The sequence below is a fragment of the Xenopus tropicalis genome, chromosome 4, assembly GCF_000004195.4.
Source record: "Xenopus tropicalis strain Nigerian chromosome 4, UCB_Xtro_10.0, whole genome shotgun sequence".
Classification (NCBI taxonomy): Eukaryota; Metazoa; Chordata; class Amphibia; order Anura; family Pipidae; genus Xenopus; species Xenopus tropicalis.
The window spans coordinates 151,043,831-151,067,662 of NC_030680.2; the positions used below are offsets into that span (position 1 = coordinate 151,043,831).

Consider the following 23,832-nt stretch of genomic DNA (forward strand, 5'->3'; position numbering starts at 1 on the left):
ATGAAGACCAATTGCAAATTGTCTCAGAATATCAATGTCTGTGTCATACTAAATATTTAATTAAAGGTAAACAACCCCTTTAATGCTGCCATAGCCATAGGACACGCCCCCCAGCCAGCCCCTCATGAATACAACTTTGCCAAATGTAGGCGGAGCTGTATTCATGGGAGGGGCAAAGGGCACTAAGAGTGATCAGGGTGCAAGTGCTACATATACAGTCGGTTGCCCCCAATTTTTGCCCTTTGCTCCCTGCTGTATATTAGCAAGAGGGGGGGGGTTGTACCAAAGAGATCTGACATATTCAGGTTATTTATGAAGAATTGATATACTGACCACTGTGGAATCTCAGGAAAATATAGGGAAGGGGGGGGGGGTCTGGAAAGAATCTTGGCCTTGTACTAAGCACTATTCAGCAGGAACAGCCCATCTGAGTGCCCCCCCCCCTTCTGCACATATTAATAAGGGAAATAAAGTGCCTTGATGTTGGGAGTTCGGGTTCATGTCAGGGAATGGGGGGGCGCAGCTCACAGTAAATGCATTTATTTTTATTAACGTGGTTTTATCCCTGTTTCCTGCAATGCGGCCGGGGGGGGGGGGTCGGAAACCAGGGAAATGTGGGTAGAACTGGTGGTTATCAGGGGCGTCTGTGTTACTGGAGATAAACCTGCTCTGCCCCGGCCGGGGGGGGGGGGGGAATAAGGCTGTTTGTATGTTCATAGGGACCCGGTCTATGCAGCTTTGTGTGTATCTGGCACCGACTCTGTCATTAAATAATTATCCCCCCCCCCCAGTCCTGTGTGTGTGTTTGTCCTGTACTAAATGGGCTAAGGATTCATGGGAGGAGAGCGTCATGCTTCCCCTTTAATATATATAAAAATATATATGGGGGGGGGGGGCAGTAATGAAATAGAGAAAGTACAGGGAAGAGCGACTAAGCTGATAAAGGGAATGGGCTCAGTTATGGGGAAAGGCTGGCCCAGTTGGGATTGGTTACACTGGGGAAGGGGCAGTTATGGGGGGGTCACTATATATAAATATATAAGGGGGGGCAGTAATGAAATAGAGAAAGTACAGGGAAGAGCGACTAAGCTGATAAAGGGAATGGGCTCAGTTATGGGGAAAGGCTGGCCCAGTTGGGATTGGTTACACTGGGGAAGGGGCAGTTAAGGGGGGGGGGTCACTATATATATAAATATATAAGGGGGGGCAGTAATGAAATAGAGAAAGTACAGGGAAGAGCGACTAAGCTGATAAAGGGAATGGGCTCAGTTATGGGGAAAGGCTGGCCCAGTTGGGATTGGTTACACTGGGGGGGGGGGCAGTTAAGGGGGGGTCACTATATATAAATATATAAGGGGGGGGCAGTAATGAAATAGAGAAAGTACAGGGAAGAGCGACTAAGCTGATAAAGGGAATGGGCTCAGTTATGGGGAAAGGCTGGCCCAGTTGGGATTGGTTACACTGGGGAAGGGGCAGTTAAGGGGGGGTCACTATATATAAATATATAAGGGGGGGCAGTAATGAAATAGAGAAAGTACAGGGAAGAGCGACTAAGCTGATAAAGGGAATGGGCTCAGTTATGGGGAAAGGCTGGCCCAGTTGGGATTGGTTACACTGGGGAAGGGGCAGTTAAGGGGGGGGGCACTATATATAAATATATAAGGGGGGGCAGTAATGAAATAGAGAAAGTACAGGGAAGAGCGACTAAGCTGATAAAGGGAATGGGCTCAGTTATGGGGAAAGGCTGGCCCAGTTGGGATTGGTTACACTGGGGGGGGGGGCAGTTAAGGGGGGGGCACTATATATAAATATATAAGGGGGGGCAGTAATGAAATAGAGAAAGTACAGGGAAGAGCGACTAAGCTGATAAAGGGAATGGGCTCAGTTATGGGGAAAGGCTGGCCCAGTTGGGATTGGTTACACTGGGGAAGGGGCAGTTAAGGGGGGGGGGTCACTATATATAAATATATAAGGGGGGGCAGTAATGAAATAGAGAAAGTACAGGGAAGAGCGACTAAGCTGATAAAGGGAATGGGCTCAGTTATGGGGAAAGGCTGGCCCAGTTGGGATTGGTTACACTGGGGAAGGGGCAGTTAAGGGGGGGGGGTCACTATATATAAATATATAAGGGGGGGCAGTAATGAAATAGAGAAAGTACAGGGAAGAGCGACTAAGCTGATAAAGGGAATGGGCTCAGTTATGGGGAAAGGCTGGCCCAGTTGGGATTGGTTACACTGGGGAAGGGGCAGTTAAGGGGGGTCACTATATATAAATATATAAGGGGGGGCAGTAATGAAATAGAGAAAGTACAGGGAAGAGTGACTAAGCTGATAAAGGGAATGGGCTCAGTTATGGGGAAAGGCTGGCCCAGTTGGGATTGGTTACACTGGGGAAGGGGCAGTTAAGGGGGGGGCACTATATATAAATATATAAGGGGGGGCAGTAATGAAATAGAGAAAGTACAGGGAAGAGCGACTAAGCTGATAAAGGGAATGGGCTCAGTTATGGGGAAAGGCTGGCCCAGTTGGGACACAATGGAGTCCCGGGGTATCGGAATAACAATGCATTTGGCTTTTGCAGGGAATTCCAACGAATAGAAATTGTTTCCCTTCTCAGAACCCAGGGGGGACCCGGAGGTGCCGGGAGGGGGGCAGATTCTAAGAACCCAACATTTCGGCATTTATTCTGCTCCTGTATTTCACCATATTCATCTGAAAGCAGAACATCGTTTGTTGGACATTTCCCAAAATACATTTGTTTCCTAATGTTAAAGATTTGTGTTTCCTTTTTCTTGTTTTGCAACAGTCCTTGGGGTTGTTTTGTAGCGACTCTGTGTTTGTAGTACAGGTATGGGATCCGTTATCCGGAAACCCTTTATCCAGAAAGCTTTGAATTATAGAAATAGACTCCATTTTAATCTAATACTTCAAATTTTCAAAAACAGCCCTATTGGGTTTATTTAATGGTTAAATGATTCCCTTTTCTCTGTAATAATAAAACAGTACCTGTACTTGATCCCAACTAAGATATAATTACCCCTTATTGGGGCAGAACAGCCCTATTGGGTTTATTTAATGGTTAAATGATTCCCTTTTCTCTGTAATAATAAAACAGTACCTGTACTTGATCCCAACTAAGATATAATTACCCCTTATTGGGGGCAGAACAGCCTTATTGGGTTTATTTAATGGTTAAATGATTCCCTTTTCTCTGTAATAATAAAACAGTACCTGTACTTGATCCCAACTAAGATATAATTACCCCTTATTGGGGCAGAACAGTCCTATTGGGTTTTCTTTAATGGTTAAATGATTCCCTTTTCTCTGTAATAATAAAACAGTACCTGTACTTGATCCCAACTAAGATATAATTACCCCTTATTGGGGCAGAACAGCCCTATTGGGTTTATTTAATGGTTAAATGATTCCCTTTTCTCTGTAATAATAAAACAGTACCTGTACTTGATCCCAACTAAGATATAATTACCCCTTATTGGGGCAGAACAGCCCTATTGGGTTTATTTAATGGTTAAATGATTCCCTTTTCTCTGTAATAATAAAACAGTACCTGTACTTGATCCCAACTAAGATATAATTACCCCTTATTGGGGGCAGAACAGCCCTATTGGGTTTATTTACTGGTTAAATGATTTTTCGTAGACTTAAGGTACGGAGATCGAAATAACAGAAAGACCCTTTATCCAGAAAACCCCAGGTCCCGAGCATTCTGGATAACAGGTCCCATACCTGTACTCTGCCCCATTCCCTGTGTAACCGCCCAATGATATAATATCTGTTCTACGTGTAAGAAACATTATGGTTGTGAAGAATTCAGACAAACAATATAAGTATAAAAAGTATTTATTTCAAAATTTATAATAAACTTCAAACTATTTTCATGAATAAAATATCTGAGCAACAAAGATTTATCATAAAGTGGTTTCTATGGGGGATAAATACAAAATAAAAGATGTATATTTCCAGCAGAATACATTGTTATTTTCTATTCTCCCAGTGCAGAGGCAATAGGGTAACAGGAGAAAGTCATCTGGTGAATGTGCAAGTTATTGCCCCAGAGCCCACAGGCAGGGGTAATAGGGCTGTTCCCTGGGTAGGTTACACGGGGGTGGGTATATATATATATACATGCCCATTGCCCATGGGCACAGTGGATAAAACAGAAATCATAACCATAAAGGAGGCCCCATACACGGGAAGATTCAGCAAGGTCTTCTCCCAATTTGCCCACCTAAGGGCTAATTCGATTGTTTGACCCCATTGAATTACAATGGCGAGTATAGGCACCGATACAGTCCCTGATCCAATGGAAAATTAAACCTGCCCGATCGAGATCTGGCCAATTGTAGGTCAGCTATTGGTGGTGTATGGGGCATTGGGTGGCATGAAAGACAATCAGTGTGTGGGGAGAAAAGCTGGAAGACAAGGGGCAACCGGGGGCACCAGGGAATGGGCAGAAGGTGTGAGGATGAAGCCAATGGTGGAAGATGGGAAACCAAAGCCCTTGGGTGACATTTATTGATGACAGTTGGGGGGGGGCAATGAGGTCCATGTGACTCCAGTTGGGTCTGGCTGGAACATGTGTAGTGCTGAGTGAGGGACAAGCGCTTTAATACTAACGGTTTAAGTAGCCCCAATAACATGCAGTGGTTTAGATTGAGGGGTGAATATATATTCCCAGGGGTGTATCTATAGAGAAAGCAGACCCTACAGTTGCAGGGGGGGGGGCCCGGACCGTGGGGTCTGCTTTCTCTATAGGTCCAAAAAGTTCCCCCATCTCCAGGGGTGGGAGGGCTGGGTGGGTGCTAGGGTGGCTACTCCATTGTACGTATGTATGTGTATAGTGGATAATTCCATAGCCTGGTTTGTTATGTAGCAAATCCTCCAATGATATGAGATTTAGGCACTTGTATAGATTATAGGCACCAAGAGACCATATTTTACCTTACAGGACCCCTCAGAGGTTCCGGGCAGAATATTCTCAGTAATAAAAGTGATATCTGATCTTAAAAACACAGTGGAATAAAGCACCGGTGTGAAACTTTGGTTCAAACATCTCCCAGAATCCCCAGGGGGACTTTGGTTGAGAGTTGTAATTCAGCTACACATGCTGGGACTCTGTGTGGGCATCAGTGTCTCATACAGCCCTATACATCTATATACAGCCCTATATACTTCTATATACAGCCCTATACATCTATATACAGCCCTATATACTTCTATATACAGCCCTATACATCTATATACAGCCCTATATACTTCTATATACAGCCCTATACATCTATATACAGCCCTATATACTTCTATATACAGCCCTATAGACATATACATCTATATACAGCCCTATATACTTCTATATACAGCCCTATAGACATATACATCTATATACAGCCCTATATACTTCTATATACAGCCCTATACATCTATATACAGTCCTATATACTTCTACATACAGCCCTATACATCTATATACAGCCCTATACATCTATATACAGCCCTATATACTTCTATATACAGCCCTATAGACATATACATCTATATACAGCCCTATACATCTATATACAGCCCTATATACTTCTATATACAGCCCTATACATCTATATACAGCCCTATATACTTCTATATACAGCCCTATACATCTATATACAGCCCTATATACTTCTATATACAGCCCTATACATCTATATACAGCCCTATATACATCTATATACAGCCCTATATACTTCTATATACAGCCCTATACATCTATATACAGCCCTATATACATCTATATACAGCCCTATACATCTATATACAGCCCTATATACTTCTATATACAGCCCTATACATCTATATACAGCCCTATACATCTACATACAGCCCTATATACTTCTATATACAGCCCTATACATCTATATACAGCCCTATACATCTACATACAGCCCTATATACTTCTATATACAGCCCTATAGACATATACATCTATATACAGCCCTATACATCTATATACAGCCCTATACATCTATATACAGCCCTATATACTTCTATATACAGCCCTATACATCTATTTGCATTAGTATAAACCCTGGAAATTCTGCCCAACTCAGTCCCATTCTCCTGCTGGGAGCCAAGCCCAGGGGTCTCTAGGGGGCTATTACTTTGCCCAAGGTTTTGTTGTGGGTCACTGGGAGGCACACAGAACCAGAAGGGTTAATGGGGATTCACCTTTAGGGTAACTTTTAGTATGTTATAGAATGACCTGTTCTTAGCAGCCTTTCCATTGGTCTACACTTTTTATTTTCTATCAATTTTGAATTATTTGCCTCTTCTGCCTCTTTGCAGCTTTCAAATGGGGGTCACTGACCCCGGCAGCCAAACCCTATTGCTCTGTGAGGCTCCAGTTTTATTGTTATTGTTACTTTTTATTACATATCTTTCTGTTCAGACCCGCTGCTATTCGAATTCCGGTATCTCATTCAAACCAAAGCCTGGTTGCTGGAGAAATTTGGACCCTAGCAACCACATGGCTGCTAAATTTCCAAACTGAAAAGCTGCTGAACAAAAACCGCAAATGATAAAAAATGAAGACCAATTGCAAACAGTTCCAGAATAGCACCCTCTACATCATACTGAACATTTAGGTGAACAGCCCCATTAATGTGACGGTGCAGCTTTGCTTTCTGGCAACATAGGTCCTTCTGTTTTAATTTGCTTCTGGGGGATCTGGGGGTTTCATGAATAGCCAAAGGCGGCCAATGGTTGCCCCTTGTTCCATCATGCAGAGATCAGTAGGTAAGTGACCGGTGGGGCTCATATACATAGTAATCATACATACAAAGTGCAACAGGAAAACCAATAGTGAGAGCAGGCTAGCAGTAGGGAAGGGGTTAAACAGTCTGTATGCAACTGACCAGTTATTATTCCTTATATCAGTCCCTATGCGTGAAGACACACAGAGCTACTTAGTAGCAGCTTCATGTTGCAAAATCCAGGAATTTGGAAATTCTCTCTCTTCCTGAGTCGGGGGGGGGGTGGGGTGAATCCTTCCCAGGGAGACACAGTCGATCGGTTCCAGGCAGCACCCCCCAAACTGGGAGAAACACAGAACATAGTAATGCCGCACAATGGGGGGCCCCCGGGGCAGTGATTGGAAGCACTTGGGGTTTGATCCTCAGGCAACTGGCTCTGGGGTGTAATATACTCCATTCCTTCATGTGTCCGACGGGGAGACTTCTGGGAAGATAGAAGGAAAAAAGAATAGAATAAGTATATAAATGGGGCTAGCCATATACTTAATTTCCCAGGGTGCCACAGCCATGTGACCTGTGCTCTGATAAACTTCAGGCACACTTTACTGCTGCGCTGCAAGTTGGAGTGATATCCCCCCCTCACCCCCAGCAGCCGATCAGCAGAACAATGGGAAGGGAGCAAGATAGCAGCTCCCAGTAGGTATCAGAATAGCACTCAATAGTAAGAAATCCAAGTCCGGCTTGGGACTCCTCCAGTTACATGGGAGTAGGAGAAACAATAGGTTAGCTGAAAGCAGTTCTAATGTGTAGCGCTGGCTGAAAGCTCAGACTCAGGCACAAGGCACTGAGATGGCGCCTACACACCAATATTACAGCTACAAATACATTTGTTGGTTGAAGAATAAAAGGTTAAATGGCAGAGGGAATTATTTGCTGTGTAACAGGGTCATTTAGAGATAAACAGCCCCATAAATATCATTATATTGCAGCTAATGGGTTAGGAAGCCAACTTACCATTGCTGGGGCGCCCCCTGGTGCAGGGGGAACTCAGACACTGGGTGAACCCCCCAAGGGTTTCTGAACTCCAAACGCCGTGACCAGAACATTGACGACCACTATAATAAACACCAGGCCCGTGGCTGTATTCTCCAGAATGTCCAGTATGTAATGTTTGGCCGGATTGTTCAGATCATACTTCACTGCATATGAACAGAACATGGGTTAGTTAGCTCATTGTACTGCTACTGTTGGGTTAGTTAGCTCATTGTACTGCTACTGTTGGGTTAGTTAGCTCATTGTACTGCTACTGTTGGGTTAGTTAGCTCATTGTACTGCTACTGTTGGGTTAGTTAGCTCATTGTACTGCTACTGTTGGGTTAGTTAGCTCATTGTACTGCTACTGTTGGGTTAGTTAGCTCATTATATGGCTACTGTTGGGTTAGTTAGCTCATTGTACTGCTACTGTTGGGTTAGTTAGCTCATTATATGGCTACTGTTGGGTTAGTTAGCTCATTATATGGCTACTGTTGGGTTAGTTAGCTCATTATACTGCTACTGTTGGGTTAGTTAGCTCATTATACTGCTGCTGTTGGGTTAGTTAGCTCATTACATGGCTACTGTTGGGTTAGTTAGCTCATTATACTGTTGCTGTTGGGTTAGTTAGCTCATTACATGGCTGCTGTTGGGTTAGTTAGCTCATTACATGGCTACTGTTGGGTTAGTTAGCTCATTATACTGTTGCTGTTGGGTTAGTTGGCTCATTACATGGCTACTGTTGGGTTAGTTAGCTCATTATACTGCAGCTGTTACATAGTAACATAGTAAGTTGGGTTGAAAAAAGACATACGTCCATCAAGTTCAACCATAATGCCTATATATAACGTGCCTAACTACTAGTTGATCCAGAGGTTAGTTAGCTCATTATACTGTTGCTGTTGGGTTAGTTGGCTCATTACATGGCTACTGTTGGGTTAGTTAGCTCATTATACTGTTGCTGTTGGGTTAGTTGGCTCATTACATGGCTACTGTTGGGTTAGTTAGCTCATTATACTGCAGCTGTTACATAGTAACATAGTAAGTTGGGTTGAAAAAAGACATACGTCCATCAAGTTCAACCATAATGCCTATATATAACGTGCCTAACTACTAGTTGATCCAGAGGAAGGCAAAAACCCCATCTGAAGCCTCTCTAATTTGCCCCAGAGGGGAAAAAATTCCTTCCTGACTCAAGATGGCAATCGGACCAGTCCCTGGGGCAACTTGTACACTGTTTGGTTAGTTATCTCATTATATTGAGGATGTAGGTTTAGTTAGCTTATTATACGGTTGCTGTTGGGTTAGTTAGCTCATTATATTGAGGATGTTGGGTTAGTTAGCTCATTATATGGTTGCTGTTGGGTTAGTTAGCTCATTATATGGTTGCTGTTGGGTTAGTTAGCTCGTTATATTGCAGATGTTGGGTTAGTTAGCTCATTATATGGTTGCTGTTGAGTTAGTTAGCTCATTATATGGTTGCTGTTGGGTTAGTTAGCTCATTATATGGTTGCTGTTGGGTTAGTTAGCTCATTATATGGTTGCTGTTGGGTTAGTTAGCTCATTATATGGTTGCTGTTGGGTTAGTTAGCTCATTATATGGTTGCTGTTGGGTTAGTTATCTCATTATATTGTGGATGTTGGGTTAGTTAGCTCATTATATGGTTGCTGTTGGGTTAGTTATCTCATTATATTGAGGATGTTGGGTTAGTTAGCTCATTATATGGTTGCTGTTGGGTTAGTTATCTCATTATATTGAGGATGTTGGGTTAGTTAGCTCATTATATGGTTGCTGTTGGGTTAGTTAGCTCATTATATGGTTGCTGTTGGGTTAGTTAGCTCATTATATGGTTGCTGTTGGGTTAGTTAGCTCATTATATGGTTGCTGTTGGGTTAGTTAGCTCATTATATGGTTGCTGTTGGGTTAGTTAGCTCATTACATGATTGCTGTTGGGTTAGTTAGCTCATTATATGGTTGCTGTTGGGTTAGTTAGCTTGTTATATTGCAGATGTTGGGTTAGTTAGCTCATTATATGGTTGCTGTTGGGTTAGTTAGCTCATTATATTGAGGATGTTGGGTTAGTTAGCTCATTATATGGTTGCTGTTGGGTTAGTTAGCTCATTATATTGAGGATGTTGGGTTAGTTAGCTTATTATACTGCTGCTGTTGAAAGCTATCGTTCATAGAGTTTGCTAGAAATGGAAAACTGATTAGACCCCTGGTGTTTATACAGTATTTGCTATTTTTTATCTTAGTGACTAAGAACATGTGGGAGATAAAAAAACAAAAGGATCCGTTTTCACGTTTCTGATATATTTCTCTATTTCACACCCATATACAGTCTGTTTGCAGAAGTGGAATCACATTCAGGGCAAAAAGCTGAAGTTAGTCAGTTCCATTTAGTGACATGAGTCAGTTCTATTCATGCTCAGTGGGTGAGCAATAACAATAGCCCCGCCCCCAACTAACTGTCAGACCAGCAGGTTAGTGGCGCCCATTGTTCCCTATAGTCGGGTCTCATGTTTCCCATTTAACTATTTAGGAGCGATTCTGCTCACTGAACAACTATTATTCCTGTCTCTGGAAACCCCAGTCCCCCCAATTCTGACCCCAACTGACACACAAGCCCTCGGCCCTCAAAATGGGGTTCAGTCACTGAATCACTATTGCTAATAGAACAGTGCCCAGGCCTTTCTATACTGACAGAGCTGCCGGCAGGAGCAATTCTGACTGGTGGGTGTTGGGGGGCACTTGGGTATAATATCGAGGCCCTTATGGCTCCGGCCCCACCTCAGTGGCCTATAAAAGAGCCAGACCCTCTCTAGGAAATGAGCTATGAGCTAAGGGACTGAGCCATCCCTGGGAGGAGCCCTTACAAACACTTACAAACCATGAGAGCTGCCACTAACGTCATGGACTGAATAACCTCAGTGTTTCTGTGTGTTGGGGGGGGGTTTGGGTCGGGCCGGGTCATGTTCTGCCTGCTCATAACTACTGCACCGGCACTGACTTGCTCTCATATAAAGCTACAATAAAACTCCTTATGGCAAACTAAATCATTTCTACCATTGCCTGGGAATTGCCCCAAAAGCCCAAAGCCCTTGCCCTGTGCAGTCTGGTGCCATCAACACTTTCTGCCCAGTAACCCTGGCAACTAGATCTTTTCATATATTGCATTTCCTTTTTTTTTGCATTATTATTCATTTCTTAACATTGCCCTTTATGTTACTACTCTTTTGCCCCAACAAGTATTTGAAGTAACTGTAAATGTATTTAGTCTACAAAATACTTGTGTATTTTCCCTTAGAGGTTCAAGTCCAACCAATACAGAGGTACCCTTTATTTTGCATGGGTATTTATTGGGTGGGGCAGTGGCCTAAGGCATATTGCACCCTAATAACACATTACTAGACGGGGTGCAAGTAAAGACCCACCCCTGAGGACTGTTACTTTGTATTAGAAACAGGTACTAAGCAGTTAGGGAAAATATAAAGACACTTTCCAGAGGGGTGTTACTCTGTATCAAGAGTGGGTACTAACCAGGTAAGGAAAAGATAAAGACTTGCCCCCGAGGAGTGTTACTCTGTATTAGAAACAGGTACTAACCAATGAAGGAAAAGAGAAATACCCACCCCTGAGGACTGTTACTCTGGATCAAGAGTGGGTACTAACCAGGTAAGGAAAAGATAAAGACCCGCCCCTGAGGAGTGTTACTCTGTATCAAGAGTGGGTACTAACCAGGTAAGGAAAAGATAAAGACCCGCCCCTGAGGAGTGTTACTCTGTATCAAGAGTGGGTACTAACCAGGTAAGGAAAAGATAAAGACCCGCCCCTGAGGAGTGTTACTCTGTATCAAGAGTGGGTACTAACCAGGTAAGGAAAAGATAAAGACTTGCCCCCGAGGAGTGTTACTCTGTATCAAGAGTGGGTACTAACCAGGTAAGGAAAAGATAAAGACCCGCCCCTGAGGAGTGTTAGTCTGTATCAAGAGTGGGTACTAACCAGGTAAGGAAAAGATAAAGACCCACCCCTGAGGAGTGTTAGTCTGTATTAGAAACAGGTACTAACCAATGAAGGAAAAAAGAAATACCCACCCCTGAGGACTGTTACTCTGAATCGAGAGTGGGTACTAACCAGGTAAGGAAAAGATAAAGACCCACCCCTGAGGAGTGTTAGTCTGTATCAAGAGTGGGTACTAACCAGGTAAGGAAAAGATAAAGACCCACCCCTGAGGAGTGTTAGTCTGTATCAAGAGTGGGTACTAACCAGGTAAGGAAAAGATAAAGACCCACCCCTGAGGAGTGTTAGTCTGTATTAGAAACAGGTACTAACCAATGAAGGAAAAAAGAAATACCCACCCCTGAGGACTGTTACTCTGAATCGAGAGTGGGTACTAACCAGGTAAGGAAAAGATAAAGACCCGCCCCTGACTGTAGCTCTACAGTGATAGCAGGTACTAACCAATAAAGATGAGCAGAACTCCAACAATGACCTGCAACACGAAGGAAATGGAGATCAGGACGAGGAGCGGTACATAGTATGAGAAGCTGGGCCCCTGGTCAATGACTGCTTTCATCTGTGAGGCGTTGGCCATAAGCAAAGCAACATCCAGCATGCTCTCTGCTACGCTCTTCTTATTGGCATAGTGATTGATATTCAGCGGCCTCCTGGCTGTTACCTGCAATAGGAGGAAAGGATTATCCAATCACATAATAACCTGCATGATGCAAAAGAGCCTGCCTGTCTCACACCTCATAAATACATGTAGTCATTACTAGCGGCCACTTGGCAATGGTCACACAAACACTGGGCGGGGGTTTGTTTATACAAAAAGAGCAGATGTAGCGCTGTAGCACGGAGACACTGGTTACATTGCACAAAATGCCTTCCAGTTCCAGGAACCTTCACATTCTTTATCTCTATATTTGACACATTAAAGGCTGATCCTATAAACCCTCGGCAGCTGTGGAATTTACCCTTTCTGCCGGGGGATTTACCCTTTCTGCCGGGACCCCTCAATGGGCCCCTCTGTCAGAGCTCAGCGCCTGGGTTGGGCTCACACACTGTATGGGGGGGGGGTTCTGGAACCATGGAACATGGAGATAAAGCAGCAGCTGATGAGACTCATTATTGTCCATTTCATTTCTTCTGAGCAGCCTACAATTCATTCAACTACAAAGATGCCCATTGTATTTCCCATGGGAGAGAGATGCCATACAGAATATCATTAGCTCTCATCATCTTCATCACTTTATATTTCCAGAGTGGCCTTATACTCATGGCTCTATATATACAGATATACAGAGAGGAAATGTTCTGGGCACACAATAAGCTGTACCCCCATACTGTACTGTCTAAGGGAAACACTATGGCACCCCCTACCCATATGTATAAATACAAATATACAGAGAAGGAATGTTCTGGGCACACAATAAGCTGTACCCCCATACTGTACTGTCTAAGGGAAACACTATGGCACCCCCTACCCATATGTATAAATACAAATATACAGAGAAGGAATGTTCTGGGCACACAATAAGCTCCACCCCCATACCGCTGCTTTGCATTCCACTGTGGAACACACGGCCATTTCCTGGTGGGAACCAGTTACCCCAGTCCAACTCTGAAAATAATGTCACAAAATAATAGTATAACTATCATCCTAATGATAATTTGGGCAACAAGGGAATGTGGGGAATGTGTAACATATGGAGAGTGTCCATATTCTCATTGCAGCAATATAAACACCCATCACTTAAACCTGAGACACAGGCAGTAACTGGGGAAGGGAGGGGATTGTTTATATAGAGCTCGCTGTCTCTATTTAAACACTCTACTGATTTACTTTTAAGTGGTGGGAGTGGTAGATAGTAGGGGCTTTGTTCTTTTAAAGAAACGACTAGGCTGGACACATAGCAATACAACTCCTATTTCAGTTTGTTGCCCTTCAGACTCACAGAAAGGGTTTAATTGGCTCCGCCCACAAAGAGATAATCTACACCCACAAGTTAATTAGCAAGCATTTTCCAAGAGCACCAATGTCATTTTGGAGAGTGGGCGGCGGCTTTGCCCAGAGCGGGTATCTGAAAAAGTAAGTTTCTGAATTCCTTGGATGAATGATATAGATTGTAAGCTCTGTGGCCAAGCGACTTAATGGGCCTGAATCATTCTGTGTACCAATGTAGCAGGGAATGTATAGCAGTAAATAGGTAAAAATATGTTATTAAACTAAGCAACCAGCACAGCCTAGGGTCCCTGTACAACTCCTTCAGGTCCAAGGTGATTGGCTGAACTAGGGAGGTCGCCGCACTGCCTTGTGGGACCAACAGGGGGGCCCAGGCTTGAATGACTGACCTGACTGACCCAGTTTAATAGAAAACTAAAAGAACACTGGGAGTAACAGAGCAGAGACCCGGTGTTAATAATTAATGGCAGTTACTGATACCGGACCTGACGGCCGGGGCCCAGGGCTCAGTAGAACACGGGTCGGTACCTGCCTGTATATTCAGGATTAAACAGAACAGTCAGTTGAGCAAATACAAATCTGGGTTTTACTTTCCCTTTGGTGGAAATCCCTGGGTCGGACCCATAATGCACTGGGCTCTTATTCCTTACCCAGAAACCACAGGGGAAATGGGTCGTTCAGCCCAATATTTACTTATCCCCATGAATTGACCAATATTTGCTCTTTTACACTCATTACAAAGTGATCGTTTATGTGCAAAGCCCAAGCCAAGCTTTAATAATGTACCAATAGGAAGATTAAAGGGCAACTATACACTCTTCCATATTTGTCTCGTGAAAAAAAATATATTTATATATATATATATTGTGCCTAGCTTCTATGAAGGTGATACCTGTTCAGCCATTGCCCATTCATTAGCCCATAGCCACCCGATTGTGTTATTTAGCCCTAATAAGAAGCCTTTTCGCCTATCAGCACTGCTGCCCCCCTCGCCTATCAGCACTGCTGCCCCCTCGCCTATCAGCACTGCTGCCCCCCTCACCTATCAGCACTGCTGCCCCCCTCACCTATCAGCACTGCTGCCCCCTCGCCTATCAGCACTGCTGCCCCCCTCGCCTATCAGCACTGCTGCCCCCTCGCCTATCAGCACTGCTGCCCCCCTCACCTATCAGCACTGCTGCCCCCTCGCCCCCTCGCCTATCACCACTGCTGCCCCCCTCGCCTATCAGCACTGCTGCCCCCCTCACCTATCAGCACTGCTGCCCCCCTCGCCTATCAGCACTACTGCCCCCTCGCCTATCAGCACTGCTGCCCCCTCGCCTATCAGCACTGCTGCCCCCTCGCCTATCAGCACTGCTGCCCCCTCGCCTATCAGCACTGCTGCCCCTCGCCTATCAGCACTGCTGCCCCCTCGCCTATCAGCACTGCTGCCCCCCTCGCCTATCAGCACTGCTGCCCCCCTCGCCTATCAGCACTGCTGCCCCCCTCGCCTATCAGCACTGCTGCCCCCTCGCCTATCAGCACTGCTGCCCCCCTCGCCTATCAGCACTGCTGCCCCCTCGCCTATCAGCACTGCTGCCCCCCTCGCCTATCAGCACTGCTGCCCCCCTCGCCTATCAGCACTGCTGCCCCCTCGCCTATCAGCACTGCTGCCCCCTCGCCTATCAGCACTGCTGCCCCCCTCGCCTATCAGCACTGCCTGGCCCGCGCCCCCTCGCCTATCAGCACTGCTGCCCCCTCGCCTATCAGCACTGCTGCCCCCCTCGCCTATCAGCACTGCTGCCCCCTCGCCTATCAGCACTGCTGCCCCCCTCGCCTATCAGCACTGCTGCCCCCCTCGCCTATCAGCACTGCTGCCCCTCGCCTATCAGCACTGCTGCCCCCCTCGCCTATCAGCACTGCTGCCCCCTCGCCTATCAGCACTGCCGCCCCCCTCGCCTATCAGCACTGCTGCCCCAACTGTTCCACTAGTGACAGGCAGGCAAGAGAGAGCAGCAGTAACACGAGTGCGGCTACTGGAGAGACCCAGGGGGTCCGGGGCACAAATGCTTCAATATTTCTCTGTACATGGGGCAAGTGAAGAGATACATACTATAAATTTGAGTATTACCCAGAGTGCTGTGTTCTGCCCCTATACCTTGAGAATTACCCAGAGTGCGGTGTTCTGCCCCTATACCCTGAGTATTACCCAGAGTGCGGTGTTCTGCCCCTATACCCTGAGTATTACCCAGAGTGCTGTGTTTTGCCCCTATATCCCAAGAATGACCCAGAGTGCTGTGTTCTACCCCTATACCCTGAGTATTACCCAGAGTGCTGTGTTTTGCCCCTATATCCCAAGAATGACCCAGAGTGCGGTGTTCTGCCCCTATACCCTGAGTATTACCCAGAGTGCTGTGTTCTACCCCTATACCCTGAGTATTACCCAGAGTGCTGTGTTCTACCCCTATACCCTGAGTATTACACAGAGTGCTGTGTTCTGCCCCTATACCCTGAGTATTACCCAGAGTGCTGTGTTCTGCCCCTATACCCTGAGTATTACCCAGAGTGCTGTGTTCTGCCCCTATACCCTGAGTATTACCCAGAGTGCTGTGTTCTGCCCCTATACCCTGAGTATTACCCAGAGTGCTGTGTTCTGCCCCTATACCCTGAGTATTACCCAGAGTGCTGTGTTCTGCCCCTATACCCTGAGTATTACCCAGAGTGCTGTTTTCTACCCCTATACCCTGAGTATTACACAGAGTGCTGTGTTCTGCCCCTATACCCTGAGTATTACCCAGAGTGCTGTGTTCTGCCCCTATACCCTGAGTATTACCCAGAGTGCTGTGTTCTGCCCCTATACCCTGAGTATTACCCAGAGTGCTGTTTTCTACCCCTATACCCTGAGTATTACCCAGAGTGCTGTGTTCTGCCCCTATACCCTGAGTATTACCCAGAGTGCTATGTTCTGCCCCTATACCCTGAGTATTACCCAGAGTGCTGTTTTCTACCCCTATACCCTGAGTATTACCCAGAGTGCTGTGTTCTGCCCCTATACCCTGAGTATTACCCAGAGTGCTGTGTTCTGCCCCTATACCCTGAGTATTACCCAGAGTGCTGTGTTCTGCCCCTATACCCTGAGTATTACCCAGAGTGCTGTGTTCTACCCCTATACCCTGAGTATTACCCAGAGTGCTGTGTTCTGCCCCTATACCCTGAGAATTACCCAGAGTGCTGTGTTCTGCCCCCCCCCCTATAAACAAGTGTTTGTTCTGCAGGCACATGACTGTGCGGCGTTTGTGCCCCCGGGGGCTGTATACGCAGTGACTTGTGACAGTTGCGACTACTGAGTATAATTACAGCAATGTTTCACATACAGGTATGGGACCTGTTATCCAATGTGCTTGGGAGCTGGGGTTTTCCATATAAAGGATCTTTCCGTAATTCAGATCTCTGCTGAAATTGGTTTTGGGGCGTGGGAATATGGGGAGAGAAATGTCTCACCCTTTGGTAAATAAGCCCCTTAGTTTGGGCCCTGGGTTCTGCCCCCGGACAGGGTAGAACAGCGAGAGGTACTTTCATTTTGTGTTTGAGAGAAAGTTCTGAGTGAATTTGCAGCTAAGGGGAAGTGGGACAGTATTGGGCTGAACCTCAGCACCGCAGACCCAAACAGGGACCAGAGAAGCAATTAATTATGGACCAGAACCACTACCTCCAGTTCATCAGCAGCATTCTCTATGGGGCCTGTTTTCTATAGAGGAATCCTATTAGGGGCTGTTCCTGCTGAATTGTGCTTAGTACAGGGGAATCCCTATGTGCCATAGTTTTATGGTATCTCTCTGTACGGGCTATGGGCAAACTTAGGGGGCTGTTCCTGCTGAATTGTGCTTAGTACAGGGGAATCCCTATGTGCCATAGTTTTATGGTATCTCTCTGTACAGGCTATGAGCAAACTTAGGGGGCTGTTCCTGCTGAATTGTGCTTAGTACAGGGGAATCCCTATGTGCCATAGTTTTATGGTATCTCTCTGTACAGGCTATGGGCAAACTTAGGGGGCTGTTCCTGCTGAATTGTGCTTAGTACAGGGGAATCCCTATGTGCCATAGTTTTATGGTATCTCTCTGTACAGGCTATGGGCAAACATAGGGGCTGTTCCTGCTGAATTGTGCTTAGTACAGGGGAATCCCTATGTGCCATAGTTTTATGGTATCTCTCTGTACAGGCTATGGGCAAACTTAGGGGGCTGTTCCTGCTGAATTGTGCTTAGTACAGGGGAATCCCTATGTGCCATAGTTTTATGGTATCTCTCTGTACAGGCTATGAGCAAACATAGGGGGCTGTTCCTGCTGAATTGTGCTTAGTACAGGGGAATCCCTATGTGCCATAGTTTTATGGTATCTCTCTGTACAGGCTATGGGCAAACTTAGGGGGCTGTTCCTGCTGAATTGTGCTTAGTACAGGGGAATCCCTATGTGCCATAGTTTTATGGTATCTCTCTGTACAGGCTATGGGCAAACTTAGGGGGCTGTTCCTGCTGAATTGTGCTTAGTACAGGGGAATCCCTATGTGCCATAGTTTTATGGTATCTCTCTGTACAGGCTATGAGCAAACTTAGGGGGCTGTTCCTGCTGAATTGTGCTTAGTACAGGGGAATCCCTATGTGCCATAGTTTTATGGTATCTCTCTGTACAGGCTATGGGCAGACATGGGGGCTATTTAGTAACATATCTCCCTGACCCTCATTTATATTTCTGACCCCACAGGAAAGTTATCCGTTGCAGAAGAGGAAGAGGATGGAACTGTTTAAAGGGGAACTCCACCCAAGAACTGTTTTTGAGAAATGAAAAAAAGTTAATTCTAAGCCACTTTACGAATGGGAAGCAGAGCAGGGTTACATGCCCCAGAGTGGGAAGCGGAATATTTCCCATAATGCCGTGGGGTGTACCTGGGGGGGGGTTTGGGGACCTGTCTGGCCTGCCCCAGTAGCTGGGGCAATTAGGGCCGGGATAATACCCCTTACGTTAATATAATCTGTAATTACAGGGTTCTCTTCAGCATAATCCTAATCTCTGCTTAATGTTAGGACTGTATGCATTCAAACTTAAAGGGGAACTAAAACCTGCAATAGTGAAAGGCTATATTAAAGGGGTTGTAGAATAGACAATTTTTCAATTGGTCTTCATTTTTTCTTTATTATAGTTTTTTAATTATTTGCCTTCTTCATTTTGCAGCTTTCAAATGGGGGTCACTGACCCCGGCAGCCAAAAAAATATTTCTCTGTGAGGCTCCAGTTTTCTCTCATTCAAATCCGTGCCTGGTTGTTAGGGTAATCTGGATCCTAGCAACCAGCTGCTGAAATTCCAAACTTGAGAGCTAAATATTTCAAAAACTACAAATAATAAAAAATGAAGACCAATTGCAAATTGTCTCAGAATATCCCTCTTTACATTATAGTAAAAGGTAATTAACACTGTGCCAGTTATCTATAATTAATTCTAAGCATCGTTTCATCCCTCAGTGAGTATATTAGCCCCCCCCCCCGCCTGCTATTAATGGCGATTAGTGGGTCGGGCAGACTATTTATTTTTTTCTAATTCTGAGAAGGTTATACACCCTTTCCTGCCCACAAGAGGAAATGCGTTTCCTGCTTGTCATGTGACTATTGCTACTTCCTACCCAAATTATAAGTTTTATGGCAGAAGGGTCTCCCAGCGGGACCCCAACCTGAGCCCTTAGTGCTGCTGATCCCTAACAGCCAGCTTACAAACTGCCAGCCAGCAACTGGCCTATTGAGTGCAGAAAATGAAGTGTTGATTGCAGCCTCTGCTGTTTATAGATTATATCCTATTATATAATATTCTATTATTCATCCCTAAGGTTAGAGGGACATTTCTGCCATCTGAAACTGTACCCCTATTATCAACCTGCCGAAATGGGGGGATTTGGGGTGAGCGCTTATTTGTGCCCTGGGTACCCCTGGAACTATAGCGGGGTGACTGTTACCCCAATGTTTCTATATATCTGTAACCTTGTTATGGGCTAAGGGGGCCCAGCCTGAAGGCCAGTTAGAGGGGATTTGGGGTGAGTGGGTATTTGTGCCCCGGGTACCCCTGGAACTATAGCGGGGTGACTGTTACCCCAATGTTTCTATATATCTGTAACCTTGTTATGGGCTAAGGGGGCCCAGCCTGAAGGCCAGTTAGGGGGGGATTTGGGGTGAGTGCTTATTTGTGCCCTGGGTACCCCTGGAACTATAGCGGGGTGACTGTTACCCCAATGTTTCTATATATCTGTAACCTCGTTATGGGCTAAGGGGGCCCAGCCTGAAGGCCAGTTAGGGGGGGATTTGGGGTGCTTATTTGTGCCCTGGGTACCCCTGGAACTATAGCGGGGTGACTGTTACCCCAATGTTTCTATATATCTGTAACCTTGTTATGGGCTAAGGGGGCCCAGCCTGAAGGCCAGTTAGGGGGGGATTTGGGGTGAGTGGGTATTTGTGCCCTGGGTACCCCTGGAACTATAGCGGGGTGACTGTTACCCCAATGTTTCTATATATCTGTAACCTTGTTATGGGCTAAGGGGGCCCAGCCTGAAGGCCAGTAAGGGGGGGATTTGGGGTGAGTGGGTATTTGTGCCCTGGGTACCCCTGGAACTATAGCGGGGTGACTGTTACCCCAATGTTTCTATATATCTGTAACCTTGTTATGGGCTAAGGGGGCCCAGCCTGAAGGCCAGTTAGGGGGGGATTTGGGGTGAGTGCTTATTTGTGCCCTGGGTACCCCTGGAACTATAGCGGGGTGACTGTTACCCCAATGTTTCTATATATCTGTAACCTTGTTATGGGCTAAGGGGGCCCAGCCTGAAGGCCAGTTAGGGGGGGATTTGGGGTGAGTGCTTATTTGTGCCCTGGGTACCCCTGGAACTATAGCGGGGTGACTGTTACCCCAATGTTTCTATATATCTGTAACCTTGTTATGGGCTAAGGGGGCCCAGCCTGAAGGCCAGTTAGGGGGGGATTTGGGGTGAGTGCTTATTTGTGCCCTGGGTACCCCTGGAACTATAGCGGGGTGACTGTTACCCCAATGTTTCTATATATCTGTAACCTTGTTATGGGCTAAGGGGGCCCAGCCTGAAGGCCAGTTAGGGGGGGATTTGGGGTGAGTGCTTATTTGTGCCCTGGGTACCCCTGGAACTATAGCGGGGTGACTGTTACCCCAATGTTTCTATATATCTGTAACCTTGTTATGGGCTAAGGGGGCCCAGCCTGAAGGCCAGTTAGGGGGGATTTGGGGTGAGTGCTTATTTGTGCCCTGGGTACCCCTGGAACTATAGCGGGGTGACTGTTACCCCAATGTTTCTATATATCTGTAACCTTGTTATGGGCTAAGGGGGCCCAGCCTGAAGGCCAGTTAGGGGGGGATTTGGGGTGAGTGCTTATTTGTGCCCTGGGTACCCCTGGAACTATAGCGGGGTGACTGTTACCCCAATGTTTCTATATATCTGTAACCTTGTTATGGGCTAAGGGGGCCCAGCCTGAAGGCCAGTTAGGGGGGATTTGGGGTGAGTGCTTATTTGTGCCCTGGGTACCCCTGGAACTATAGCGGGGTGACTGTTACCCCAATGTTTCTATATATCTGTAACCTTGTTATGGGCTAAGGGGGCCCAGCCTGAAGGCCAGTTAGGGGGGATTTGGGGTGAGTGCTTATTTGTGCCCTGGGTACCCCTGGAACTATAGCGGGGTGACTGTTACCCCAATGTTTCTATATATGTGTAACCTAGTTATGGGCTAAGGGGGCCCAGCCTGAAGGCCAGTTAGGGGGGGATTTGGGGTGAGTGCTTATTTGTGCCCTGGGTACCCCTGGAACTATAGCGGGGTGACTGTTACCCCAATGTTTCTATATATCTGTAACCTTGTTATGGGCTAAGGGGGCCCAGCCTGAAGGCCAGTTAGGGGGGATTTGGGGTGAGTGCTTATTTGTGCCCTGGGTACCCCTGGAACTATAGCGGGGTGACTGTTACCCCAATGTTTCTATATATCTGTAACCTTGTTATGGGCTAAGGGGGCCCAGCCTGAAGGCCAGTTAGGGGGGATTTGGGGTGAGTGCTTATTTGTGCCCTGGGTACCCCTGGAACTATAGCGGGGTGACTGTTAACTGAATACAAGCGTTAGAGAGTAAAGGTTACAGCAAAAATAAAGGGTAAGTGTACACATCATATAAATAGAACAGGCTCAGGCACCCATGGGTGGGTACAACACAATATAACCAGGGCAACTCAACAATGATGAGAATTTTTATTGACTCCCAATAAGATCTGAATGGTGAAAGAGGAGGGAGAAGAACAATTGTGTCTCAAAAAAGCACCAAGCTCAACAACAGTAACCCACGGTAACCAATCAGCAGATACGTCCAATGGGAATTCAGTTTCACTGAGCCTGACTGGCTAACATACATTCCTGCAACTTTAGAATAAACTTTACACCCAGGGATGTAAGGGGAAGTAAAGACTATTTATTGCTAAACAAATGAAGGGGAAACCAATAGACGGAGGTTTCTCCTGTTTGATGTCGCTCGCTACCCACATTAAAACAATCACCCCCTGTTTTGATAAATGACTTTACTGGGCCAATGCTTGTATATGTTAGCCTTCTTATTATGTGTGCCACCAACAGTATCACTGGGCGCTGAGCATTGCAGCTTGTCAGACTCTGCCAGGCAGAGGTTTCTCCTGTTTGATGTCACTCATTGTCTGATTAAAATGTTAAGCCACTGTTTAATAAATAATTTATCTGGCCCAATACTTGTGTTTAGTTACCATCTTGGTACACATACCGCGCAGTGCAACACTGAGCCACTGGCAGGCAGAGGTTTCTCCTGTTTGATCTCACTCACTGACCAGGTTAACAAAGGTTAAAACGTTCTTCCACTGTTTGATATATGACTTAACTGGGCCAATGCTTGTGTTTAGTTACCATCTTGGTACACATACCACCAAGTGCAACACTGACCACTGGCAGGCAGAGGTTTCTCCTGTTTGATCTCACTCACTGACCAGGTTAACAAAGGTTAAAATGTTCACCCACTGTTTGATAAATGACTTAACTGTGTTTATTAACCTTTTTGGTGCACATACCCTAAAGGCAACACTGAGCCACTGAGCATATACAGCTCCTAAAACACTTGCAGGCAGAGGTTTCTCCTGTTTGATCTCACTCGCTGACCAGGTTAACAAAGGTTAAAATGTTCACCCACTGTTTGATATATGACTTAACTGGGCCAATGCTTGTGTTTATTAACCATCTTGGTACACATACCACCAAATCCAACACTGAGCCACTGGCAGGCAGATGTTTCTCCTGTTTGATGTCACTCACTGCCCAGATTAATACATTCACCCCCTGTTTTGATAAATGACTTTACTGGGCCAATGCTTGTATATGTTAGCTCTCTTAGTATGTGGGCCACCAACAGTATCACTGGGCCAGTGGGCCTGTGCGGTTCCTCAGATTACAGCAGGCAGAGGTTTCTCCTGTTTGATGTCACTCGCTGACCAGGTTAACAAAGGTTAAAATGTTCACCCACTGTTTGATATATGACTTAACTGGGCCAATGCTTGTGTTTATTAACCATCTTGGTACACATACCACCAAATCCAACACTGAGCCACTGGCAGGCAGAGGTTTCTCCTGTTTGATGTCACTCACTGCTCAGGTTAATAAATGTTAAAACATTAACCCAGTCTTTGATAAATAAGTTTTTGCTTATTAACCCTCTTGGCACACAATCACCCAGAGCCGCACAGACTGAGCATGTGCAGCGGAAGAGCCCAAAGTGAGCAAACTCAGGGGTTACCTTTACACGACTAACAGCAGGAGCTTACACCAAACAGCCAAGTTCAGCGGGCCCCGAGATCAAAGTGTGAGTGCACACTCACATGTCAGTGTTTATAGAGCGGAGAAGGGGATTCCGGTGCAGCTTTGGGCTGAGGGCAGGAAGGTGGGATTTTCCAGTAAGTGCAGAAAATGCAGGGAATTTCCCCCCAGGACACAGGACTCTAACGTCAGTGTTGGTAACACGCATGGATACACGCCTGGAAACGCACACGTGTGTGACA

At 45.8% G+C, this 23,832-nt stretch overlaps 1 protein-coding gene and 1 long non-coding RNA gene across 2 annotated transcripts in view; both read right to left on the minus strand.

The window, feature by feature from the left end:
- Nucleotides 1–75: 75 nt before the first annotated feature.
- On the minus strand, nt 76–711 carry LOC116410482. The gene is made up of 2 exons (XR_004222448.1): nt 284–711; nt 76–240 (listed from the first exon to the last, which is right to left on the minus strand). It is a non-coding gene; the product is annotated as an uncharacterized LOC116410482 (long non-coding RNA).
- Nucleotides 712–6,673: 5,962 nt separating this feature from the next.
- The window catches only part of ninj1 (ninjurin 1), a 20,268-nt gene continuing 3,109 nt past the window's right edge, over nt 6,674–23,832 (minus strand). The window contains 3 exon segments of the mRNA NM_001008020.1: nt 6,674–7,229; nt 7,760–7,944; nt 12,240–12,456. Of these exon segments, the coding sequence (NP_001008021.2) occupies nt 7,793–7,944; nt 12,240–12,456 (369 nt within the window). The 3' untranslated portion in view covers nt 6,674–7,229; nt 7,760–7,792.